The sequence below is a fragment of the Dermacentor albipictus genome, chromosome 6 (assembly GCF_038994185.2).
Source record: "Dermacentor albipictus isolate Rhodes 1998 colony chromosome 6, USDA_Dalb.pri_finalv2, whole genome shotgun sequence".
In the NCBI taxonomy this organism is placed as follows: Eukaryota; Metazoa; Arthropoda; class Arachnida; order Ixodida; family Ixodidae; genus Dermacentor; species Dermacentor albipictus.
Genome location: NC_091826.1, coordinates 58,620,222 through 58,632,655, shown reverse-complemented (window position 1 = coordinate 58,632,655; position 12,434 = coordinate 58,620,222). Strand labels below are relative to the sequence as shown.

At 40.4% G+C, this 12,434-nt stretch overlaps 1 protein-coding gene across 6 annotated transcripts in view; it reads right to left on the bottom strand.

Annotated features, from left to right (window-relative positions):
- CaMKI (Calcium/calmodulin-dependent protein kinase I) overlaps nt 1–12,434 on the bottom strand; it is an 88,295-nt gene that overhangs the window by 62,356 nt on the left and 13,505 nt on the right. For all 6 annotated transcript variants that reach the window (XR_010562597.1, XM_065424484.1, XM_065424482.1 and 3 more), the window contains exon 2: nt 1,373–1,507. Coding sequence is in view for 5 of the 6 variants with exons in the window: in XM_065424482.1 (XP_065280554.1) it covers nt 1,373–1,507 (135 nt within the window). In the remaining variant the exon portion in view is untranslated. The remainder of the gene's footprint in view (nt 1–1,372; nt 1,508–12,434) is intronic.

Below are 12,434 nucleotides of genomic sequence, written 5' to 3'. Positions count from 1 at the left end.
TGATCGTCAAAGTAAGAAGCAAGAATGGCTGCCTCCGGGAGCGGCGTACACGCTTCGAAAGATCGCAGGTCTCATGATTCCACTTTATCTACGGCTCATTTTATCAGTGGATCGAGCAGCAGATAGTCTGAGAATGCTGCATTTTTGTGAGACTTAGACTCTGAAAGCAATGACGACGCAAACCAGCCTGTGGTGCTTGCAGTTAAATTTTTGTAGTGGAATGCCTGTCCAATGAAAATGTTGATTTTTTTCGGAGACAGTGCCTATGAGATGGCAATACATTTTGTATATCTCATAATTTTTTTACGTACTTTTCTTAGTAGATACAAACGTGTCTTTATAACCTGTGTTCAATGTTATTCCACAATCTCAATTCTGGCAATTTATATCTTTTTATTACATGTATCTCGTTAATAAAACATTTATGCGTAAGAAGTGCCTTCATTCTGCTTTTTGTTTATGTATTACATAAAACATTCAGTGCAGTAGTTCCTTCCAAAAAAGATACCTAGCGTAACCTAGAAAAAAACACCTATTTTCCCCATGGTAGGGAAAGAGTTAAGCTATGGCTAGCAATAATTGCACGTGTGCATGCATACAAACTCTCCTTATTTGTCTGAGAGACACCAATCCTGCCAATTGCAAAAACGCGGCCATAAATCGCCGTAGAGATTGCCCTGGCTCCACTGCAAACAAACAAAAATTTAGGACACGTCATGCCACACAACTGCATTGTAACTGCCCTAGGTAGATTTATAACTGCATTGTAACTGCCAAAGTCAGATTTAAATTCAAGCCGTTTGTGTGTTGACGGTGTAGACCTAACTCAGTTCACCTCAGATCGACGCATCCGTTGAGGAGTGTATGGGAAGCAAAGGTGTATTATACCATGCATTGTGGCCGGTTCCTTTAGGTAAGCTTTGGCTCTACATAGTCGTGTTCTGCGGTGAACTATATTCAGAGTAAAAAGGGGCTGCTGTCAGGGACACAGTATGCGTTCCTTAACTATACATGCGTGCGCCTTCTCCAGTCACAGTACAAGCACAGAGACATCTAACTATGCTGGCATCCATTCAAAGCTAGCTGTTTCTGACATTGCTGTGGCCCAGAAGAGCGTTTTTGTTTTCTTTTCTCACTTCTGACTCTATCATCCATTCCAATGAGCAATGATTAAGGCATTTGTACAGATCAGACAGACTAGATGCACAGTAGCTTTGAAACATTTGACAAAGAGTGTAATGCTTGCGATGCCACTGACGACTTTAGACGCTGCATCAGTCCATGCACAAAGTCAATAGTAAATCGCCGTCATATTCAGGCACACGCCCAACTGACGCCTTGCACCATTCAATGGAAAACGTTTACCACTGACCTTCTGAGAACTTTAATTTCGTTTTCGAGGGAGTCCTCTTTTCCCTTGAGGGCCTTTTTGTCGATGCACTTGATGGCGTGCATGACTCCTGGCGTGTCCTTGCTCTCCGCAAGCACAACCTGGGAGAATGCCCCGCTGAAACAGACAATGGCGACGGAACTGAGCAGGACATTGGTTTGGAGTGTTCGATGCAGCATAAGAAAAGTTTTCCGTTGAAAAGCAGCGAAACAAGAGACACAGACACTCTCACACATATCCAATTTTGTTGTCGTTAAGTCTGTCATAACATAAAACTATTTCACTCTGAGCTGATCCCAAATCTACCATTATCCCTGCATTTAGCAATGTGTTTGCAGGCCACGCCCATTTGACCTGTCGTTGCTTGACAGACAGGCACAACAGCCGTGTCCCAAAATACTTCGGTGAATCATTCAGAGTGGAACAGTTTTACATTATTGCGACCTAGGTTTTCATCATATAAAGTATTAACAGAGTGAGCTCAGTGCAGCACAGCTTCAATATTTGACACAACATGCATATATCAATTCATCAGAGCAACCAAAAGAAGAGAGGCAATGAGACAATAAGCAAAAAAAAATCATTATAAACAGTAAATGCAGATGTGCTGCCAAATATACCAGTGCACCGTTGTTGAAGTAAGCTGCTTAAATGCACGAGACTCTAAAATCTGTGGTATCAAAACTGCTCATACTTGCACACTCGTTTAATGATCCATAGACTTTAAACTGTAGTGAAGTACACAGAGGTAAATGTAGGCCAAATAATATGGTGTCATGTTCAGTTCAATGTTAAAAGTTGTTTGCTGCGGGCAATTTATGCACCAACTGTGAACAGCCATGTTGTAAAAGAATGGAGGCTTTATATCAATCAGATGTTGTAACCAACATATCAGTAAGGACAATGGTAGGGGCATGCAGCTGTGAAAAAAAGAAGTATCTTATAGCAGTCACAATATACTCAAAGCTTTGATGAACACACGCTACATCATTGCTGGCACATGACTTGCATGCATTCACCAGCCAGCCAGATGGTGTGCGAGTGCGCGCACGTGCCTGTGTGCATTTATCTTTCATCTGGCACGAGCTGAACAATTCCAAAACAGCAGAAATGTTCAGTTTCAGTAAAATCTCCTACTCTCCCAGCAAATGGAGAAGTGATGGGGCTAATACCACAAGCAAAGTCACAAGTAAGGCTGACGCAAATCATCATTCAAGTCTTTCCACAGCCTCTCGCATATACTAGTAACGTAAACAGCCTTCTAATATTTTTGCAAGGGCACTTGTAGTTAGTCAATGCTGGTGGCATTGCGTAATGAACAGCACAAGAAAGACAAGGACTAAGAAGAGAAACTGACGTGACAGCACGTGTCATGTCCATTTCATTTCTTAGTCGCTGTCTGTCTTACGCTGTTCATGTTGAAATTTTACCGACCCACACAACTTGCCCCCCTTGCTAGTGCTGTTTGTCTTCCTGAGCTCACTCTGACATGTTTTAACTGCTGCAGCCAGAAATGGGTTCTTACTGACTATTGCCATAGGGCATATAAGACTTCGGCTGAGTTTCTGCAGCTTTGCTCGAAGATATCTGAAACGCCAACGGCAATGCATCTTCAATTAAGCTAAATTGGTAATAAATTAGCAATATACTACTGAAGCAATCTTGATAAAGTTATAGGACTACTAATTGTCTGATTTTCTTATTATTGATTATTGAGCATTTAAAATGCACTTGAGCAGATGACGCATACAACTAGGTGTTTAGCGCATATGACATCAGCCTCCAGCATGTTTCTGAGAGCTTTCAGTGCACCTCCAGCAGACATGAGCTGTGCCTGATTTTGGAGGTCACGCAGAGTTATGCGCATTCTGAGTTGTGCATAACTTCTGGTAAACGGTAATGGTGGCATTTATTGTTTGTTTTTTTATTTTGTCTACAACTGCATGTCTTTTATGACATCCTCTCATGATTAACACATCAAATTTCACACAGAATCTGCTCTATATCTACGCTATCTGAAACTAGGCTTTCCACAAAGCCAAAATTTTCGTTTGCAGTTGGCCTTCACACAATCCTAATCAGGAATGTCCCTTTCACAGCAATCCCAAGGCACTGCTGATGGAGCATTTTCCCACAAAACCTTCTGACCTGAGTCCTGCAACAGCAAAGCTACAAGTGAGGCAGCGAAAGCCCACACCTTACTTCAGATCAGTTCGGCGGAAGTCCAAAAGGTGGAGGAAGTTTGTAGTTCCATGCTGCTCTTGGGCAAATGATCATTTTTCCTTCCATAAAACTGTGCTCATTATTTTCTGGCACTGGGTCAGAGCATGATTAAATGTGACCCTCAACAAGATTGCTGCATCTTCTGCCACACACCAAAAAGCTTTGAGCAGAGGACATACTTCCATGTGCCATCCAACAGGTGTTATGCACACCTTGCTGGTCATGTTAAACTGTGAATATCAAGTGCCTGGGACGCTAGCGTGCATGTTTCTATTTGCCTTAAATTGAACGAGCAGTGCAGATTCGGGCATCCTCAATAGGGAATATGCGAAATTTTGCAAGTCCACTTCCCAGCACATGTCATTTGAACCCCACACGATGAGGGATGTCACCGCAGAAGTGGTTACATAGCACAAGTGCACGAGCTGTTGCTGCTATCCTAGCCACCACCTCTCTCATACTATGTCGTCGTTGATTGCAAGCCTACCCTTGGCTCGATGCTGCTGTAAGCATGAGGCCAGCCATGTTGGGTAAGGTAGCCCAGTGGTGTGGAAAAGCCTACTTCTAGTATTTTGTTTATCACATATTGCATCTACTGATCGCTGACCACTGTGAAAAAAGAACTTCATTTTCAGTCGTTGACCCCATTGAAACTGTACTGGAGTGACTGCGGGGACAGTTTTAGTATTCTTGAGACACCAAACCCACAGCTTGAGTAGTGTAGTATCGAATAGCTCTATATTCATACTGCTTTTCATTTATCATCATCATCAATCACTCATATCTTTTTTTCTTCATCCTCCCCCTGTGAACTGTAGCAAGGCAGGGCCAGAAAACCAGCTGCTTATTTTCTATATTGCCTTTATTGAGTACTTTGTTGCATATCAATTATTGAACATTGTAAACAAGCTATCATGTACCACTCTGTGATGTCAACATTATCACCTGGATGGACTGAGTCAACTCAAGTGATATCCTAATGGCATTCAGGTACATGTCAGCCACAAATAAGCACGAATGAGTCGTTCATAGGGAGTTCCACAATTGCCTTTTTCTCTACTGCTCCTCAGAACAGAACGAATGCTCTGCAAGCTCACAACCTTGCTACTACTAAATAAACCACAGCCCATGCAACCACCCCATCAATCAGGGATGACTGACAATTCTACAAGTTCCAATTTCTAGACCTGAATATACTAAGGAGAAAGAAAAAAACACATTCTATGGATACTGGCTTTCACTCAGATATGAACTTCTAGTTTCACTTAAATTGCATGTATCTGCATGTAACTCATATTTTACACCAACTAGTGAGATGTAGTCTGAGTAAGTCAATAACGCAAGTGCTAAATCATGCTAAAAGGCACCAAATTTATACTTTCTACGGCTAAAGGATTATTGTCTTCAGCTACACTAACCAATGTACAAATAAATTCATGACAATTAATGAAGAAAACGGGCACATAGACGGAAGTGTTGCTTTCAAAACGAGCGAGGTAGGCTTGCACATTCAAGGCAACAGAGTTGTGAGATCACATGTGCTCATGATCATGTGATCACATGTCCCAATACAAATTACAACAGTCATACTGTCTCGACTTGCAACATATGAACATCTCATACAAGAAGAGCCATGATAAGTGGATGTAACTCAAATTCACCAAGATAATCATCCATTCATGAATATTGTGGCCCTGAATGCTGCAATTATTAGGCTCACTTGAAGGGACATAAAAGCAAGCATTCAATGAACCTAGATGTTAGAAAGCACAGTCAGAAACCTCACATCATTTGTGTATATGAACAGATGAATTAGTTACAGTGAAGTAATGATTTAACCAAGCTGCACAATTCTTCAGCAATTCAAATCGCCCAAGGCAAACATGCTGCCTCAAGAAGCTGCACCACTGATTGTGGAGGTCATGCTCCACTGCATGCTACTGGCTTCTTTGGGTCAAAGACATCAACAAAGCGGGGTGCCGCAATCCCACAGGAATGGCCATGAAAGCCAAGTGACGTGTGGCATCTTGCATAGAAAAATTGACTAAATCTGTACAAGCTGCACTTTATCTCCTGTCAAAACACAATAGCCTTTTTCACCACGAGTGGCTGACAACAATTTAAGAGCTTTAATTTAGACTTGTGATGCCCCTGTATCTGTTATCGTACTCTTACAATAGTGCCACCTACCTAGCCCGACATTTATGCTGTTTTCTCATTTACAAATTTTTTCTCAAGGTGAAAAGGAAGCTTTGCATGGAAACCTTGACACAATAAGCTACCACTTTAACTTTACTTAAAGTTGCTTTTATCATTCCTTTAACCTAAGAGCTCACACAGCTCTGCAGTTTCATATATCTAGGTGGCAATGTAACAGCACGCATCAGATTTCAACGTAATGTGACCTTACACTTATTTTTTGTGATGTCTTTCATGTGAATAAATGCCACAAGGATGTACTATCGTGGTAAACTGAAATGCGAAGACGAAATTGTAAAGTAGAACATCTCGTATAATAACTCAAAAGGACACTCGTACAACACCAACATTACGGTCGTCAAAGGCAAGACAGGACCCAGGCTAAGCTTACAAGCCGAAATAATGCCAACATTACATGAAGTTCCAAAGGTGAAAACAAGGGAATGTGTTACAGTTGGCCTTAACTTGTTTGCATTTGACTCATCCACAAGAGTAGATCGTGCATAAACTCTGCGCGTTTTACTGTGCTGCAATAGTTAGCATGGAGCACAGAACTAAAGCATTGCTCTTGCAGTGTTACATGAAGACAAAATTTGACTTCTACCCAAAGACATGAAATTTACATTTCCTTTCAAGTAAGGCAAGTTCAAGTCGAACATATAATGAAAGTGACTAATATAATGAAAATGCACCTGTTTACACACAAACACACATTACAAGCTACACAAAAACAGGAACTTTATATTTTGCTGAAACTACTGATCAGAACCCAAATATCTTAAAAATGTAGAGTCATAATGTCAACAATAATGCAGCTACAGTATTTCAAATCAGGATTTTGGATTGATGATTTGTAATTCTGAAACTATACTGCTATACCAAAGTTGAAGAGCAACAAGTGCCATCACAACTTTATATATAATGGCTATACAGTATTAGTACAAATATGCAAGGTAGAATCAAGTTAAGATGAGAAGCTTGAGAGGAGAAGTGTCCTCTATTCTACAGTACCAGAGAACAAGTTAAATGGTAATGTGTTTTTGTGGCATCTAGTGCAAGCAGTGTAAAATAGGTAGCATTGAATCCCTGCAATAATAGGTAGATTCCAAGCAGGATCACAAGAAGGGAAATGTACGAAGTGCAAGAATCCTTTGTTTCATCACATCTGTATTAGTAGGGCCAGGACTGATGTAGCACTTACTGAAGAAAGTATTAAACATTTTTTAAATAAGATTATGGAGTTTTACGTGCCAGAACCCATGATCTAATTATGAGGCACGGTGTAGTCGGAGACTCCGGAAATTTGGACCACCTGGGTTTCTTTATAGTGCATCTAAATCTAAGTATGTGGGTGTTTTCGCATTTCACCCCTATCAAAATGGGGCCACCGCAGCCGGGATTCGATCCCACGGCCCCCCATGCTTAGCAGCCCAACACCATAGTCCATAAGCAACCATGGCTGGTCAGAAGCAAAATCTCAAAGAGGATAATGTTTGCAGCATTATGATATAGTAATAACTTTGGCTCTGATGATGCAATAGATTCGATGAAGTCGTTGATAGATTCTTTGCTTCACTAAACAGTCATACTGGGGTAATCTGAAGTATATTAGGAACATAACAGAAGAACAACATTACTACATGCAACTGCTATTTTTCGTGCCAGTATACAAAAAATAAATATGTTTGCATGTAAAGATTTTGTGAAACTGGCTCAGATTCCACTGGTGACGTTTAGAAATGAAGTACTTTTTTTAGTTTTTTATTTCAATCAAGCTTGTCAAGCAATGCAGCACAACTAGATACCAACTCAAAGATTCACTTATTCCCTCAGTGTTTTTTTTTTTCTCAAGCATTGAGTCACAACTACACTTTTGGAAACAAACTGGAGAGATAGTTTAGCACTCTTGAATCATTTTTTAGTGATGAACGGAATATAAATCTGACATTTACCGGGGATTACAGTGCTTAAACAAACTTACACACAGCAAGTTCAAAAGGAATAGAAAAATTGTTTGATATATTAATACTATTTTTAGTTATAATTAAAATTATCACAAACCATTGTTGAAAGCTTTACCAATCTGATGATTTCCCTCATTTGCACCATACTTTGTGTTTACACATAACAATTAATCAAACCAAATACCAAAATTTTTAGTCACAGAAGTCGTATGCAGTGGCGCAATGCTTGTTGATGAAGGCTCTTCAGGCAAGTGAAGCATGCATACCACTGATCACAGCTCATAAATGAGAGCACCTCAAGCAAGGGTCTTGTATATGCAATTTGCAAAGCTATCAGAGTGCTTTAGCACGTCCATATAAGTATCACAGAATGAAAGGCTACTGCAGATGTGGAAGGCAGTAACAACTCTGGCAGCAATATCTTGTGACTTCGCCCAAAAACAACACATTCAAAACATTTTTGTGCTACATAGGTGTTTTGGTTGGGTGTTTTGGTTGAAGAAAACATTTTTAAAAAGAACTGTGCACTGATGATTACATTGCTGCTGATGCTTTACACCAGCAGCTAAGTGAAATATTGTCAAGTGCTGCAACAATAGTTCGGTGTCTTTTCTGGTTAAACTCCAAGCCACAAGATGGTACCACCAACACAGCTGCTGCCATTTACATGTCCGGTAACCCAGCATTCTGTAAAAGGTATGAGATATACAGACAAACTAAAACTCTCCCCTACTATCTACAAGCCACATGGGCCTCCTAAGTGTTCACGACATTTCCATTTAATAACTTTGGCTTCAGAAAACCATCTCAGCCTCACACAAATATGTCACAAAGAGGCCTGCGGGAAACCATGTGCCATAGAAGCAACTGGATGCACAACACAAGTTTGAGACCTTGATTACAGGGGAACACAGTAGCAATGCCATCAAAACCAGTTATTTTGTGGGAAGATGACCTAACAAGTTATCACCAAAGCTGCACTTTGAAAGCAGTAATTATTTACACAATAGGCCAAATGAAAGACAGGGTTGCTATCATGTCACACATGAAGGGTGTCTCAGCTAAGTCATGTACATTTTTCAGATACCACCTACTTCCTACAAAGCATGAAAAAAATGAAAATCCCAACAGCTATTTATTCACGGAAGAAGATCATTTGGATATTGCTCAATACAGTCTGCAACTTCTGTTTCACGTGTAAGGACTTTAAAAGTTGGCTAATTCATCTTTTGTTATTTAATGACGACCTCATAGCAGAATCCATTTTTTTGCTCAAGAGGACAGGCAACAATACTGGCTCAATTGCATTCACGTAGTGCACACCCGGACATTTTATAGCTCGACACAAGCTGGCACAAAAAAAAATGTTTGCTGGAACTCCCTCTATACCACATTCAAAGGCGACCAAAAATATTTACACTGCATATGCATATTTTGAAAAACAAATGAACATGCACATTTATAAAGAAACTGTGAGAAGTAAAAATATGCACCTGCAGTATTCGACAGAAGCTCAGTGCTTCACTAGCTTATTCTAATATGCACAGGAACACAAGTTTAACACACTGCTAAGGGAGACAGTGAGATACCAGCCTTTACTTTCGTTACTTATCTGAGGGGTCTGTAAAAATTAAAGGGGCAGTGCAACATTTCAAAACATCAAATAGTGCACTATCATATTTTGCCCAATCGGCTGCGATGGAAGTTGAGTAACATATGTGTGCTGTGCAAATGCATTTGCATAACCTAGACAATCATTGCAGATAGGTTCTGTCGCCAATTTTGTAACACAGAAACCGTTGAGGATCTGTAGATAAAACTGCTATGAACATGCGAGTCAAACATTATTCCACTGCACATACCAGGGATCCTACAATCTTGCATAAAAAATCACCTGTTCTCTACTGTAGCTTTCGAAGCACCCTCCGTGGTGCACTGCCGAGGACATCACAGACCCTTTCAATAGCCCGTGGACTACTGCTGCAATACGAGTTTGTTGGTAGGCCACCTAGTAATACTAGTGTACCACAAACAAGGCACAAATGACAAGAGGGAGTTGCATGTTACATGCATATGAACACACAAACACAGGGAGGTGCTGTATCTGCGTGTTCACCTGCCCTCCCACTGCCCGTGTCTTGCTTGTGCTGCACTGGCATTTCAAATCCATAGATGGCCAGCCATTGGGGCATCGATTACAGGTGCAAACAAGCGTGCACACTCACTCAATCTTCTGGCGAACTGGAAGCAGCAGTCATTAACGCATCCCGCGCATCCCGTTACTGCTCCTTTGTCGCGTTCTGGCACCTCTGTCAAGTGCCTAAAATGAAGGGTTACTACCAGTGCAGCCCAGAAATAACACGCATAAAAAAAAAGAGGTAAGAAAGAAGCAATGTGCAGGGCATTGCTAGGGGCATCATCCTAGTTGAGAAAAAAATGCTGCACTTAAGAGGTTTAAGAGGCAGATATTTGTGCAATTTATAGGAAGCTTAAGTTGGCCAGAAGTGAGTCAAATATAGAAAACAGGACAAACACTGACACACAGGAATGCCTTTATGTGTCCATCTATGGAACCCAGAAAAGAATAAATTACCCGCTTACGAAGCTAAAGATAACACTGCAAAGTAGATGTGTCTCACAAAAGTTGCATCGTGCACTCTAAAATACACTCAGCACTGATATAAAAGTGATATGGCAATTACCAGATAAAGTGAAGTAAAAAAATAATATATGGTTTGACATGCTCTCTTTCACTGAGAATCTTCTCGTTATACAACTAAACTGAAGCCTAGGACAGTTGTGATTTACGTTACAGCAAAGTAAATTTCATGTGAAAGAGACTTTAAGAGTAGGCATTACCCCATAAGCTGTTATCTATATATGTGGGAACAGAGAAATCATTTTGTTCTGTATCCAGTGCATTGCACTAGAAAAGTTTGATAGAATTCAAAACAGAAGTTTATGATCTACCAACCATAGGGAACAAATTATTCATTTAGGCCATCAATCTTTTTTCAGTGAAACTGACGTTTCAAAATTTAAATAAGAGTGACACATCATGTTTACAATTCTGTAACTCATCAATAAAAAATATCACACTTTTATAAATTGCACCTACTGAAACATCTAAAGCCACTGATGACCACTAATTTATGAGTAGGCCTTCTGCGAAACCAGTGTAAACATAACAATTTCACCTAGGCTGTAAACTCACATATAGGATTTTCTCATTTTGGGTATTTGGTTTACAGAACTGCAATATCTGTATTTTGTGCAGATACAGATCTATAATTTCCTACATCAATTTTATTTAAACTTACCAATTTTAGGAAACATCTGTAAAAACTAGGTAGTCCTCAGGACTCAAATAAAGGTCTTGTCATGTTATAAGTCCTACAAGTTCAATTCGGCTATTTCTACTATTGGAGTGCGTCACATAACCGCGCAAACGACAACGGACGAAAAAGAAAACGCACAGGACAGGCGTGGATTTCCGCGCCTGTCCTGCGTGTTTCCTTCTTCGTCCATTGTCGTTTGTGCAGTTACACGATGCAGTCCAATATCAACCACCAACTAGCCCGCCTGTCCCTGTTAAATATTTCTACTAATTGCAGCAAATTCCATTAAAATCAGTTGAGTAACTACCTGATAGTCAAGAGTTTTTCTGCATTTCAGGTGCATTAATATGATTAGCATTCTGTGGGAACGTGAATTTTACAGTGAGAGAGAGAGAGAGTGTGTGTATGTGTGTGTGTGCGTGTGTGTGTGCATGTCCACACCTGACCTCTTTCATGCCAACTTGGGTCACTGGCATGAACAAATGGCTAATGTGTCTGGCTACTGTGCTAAGGGAATCTAGTTCAAAGTAAACCGTTGCACCAACTTGAGTCACTAGGTATGTGACAGTTATTATATGATACTCGGTACGTGCTGCTCATCAATGAAGCTATGGTGCCAACTTGTGTCGCAGGGTATGGGTCACAGGTTATGCGCCACTGGGTATATGCCATTCTTCAAACAACATGTTTCTGTCAACCTTATGTCGCTGGATATGTACCACAGGCATATGTGCAGCTTTTCAATAAACCTCTTTGATGCCAACTTGGGTTACAGGGTGTGTGCTACTGGATTATGTGCCACTTCTCAAGAAACTTCTTTGAAACCAACTTGAGTCAAAGGTATGTGTCACTGGAGGAGTGTAAACGGGTATGAGCTGCTTTCCATAATAATCATGCAAGGCATATCACCACCAATTAAGCATCCATCATAAGATACCCTAGTAACTGCATTAACGTCACAAATCATATCCAAAGGATACATGCACAGCCAACTTTTTTAGTAGAGAGATTGAAGTTTGCCTTGAGTTAAATAGCCTCCTCTTAATAATGGAAAGGTGGAGAGGAATTAGCCTACACATATCTCATTTATTACCCTCCACTGAGGAAAGGAAAAGTAGGGAAAGAAAGGGACAGAAGGGGTAGATGGTTGTAAGAGGGTAACACTTTCTGAGCCAGTGATTCCTGCAGAAATCAATGTTTTCCAGAAAATATTCCCAGCTAAGAAAAACAAACACGACTGTTTTCATAAATGTGAGTGTCATCAATGCTAAAAACATAATTTGTTGACTTTGCACCACAGATAGATTTGGCTCGCTGAAA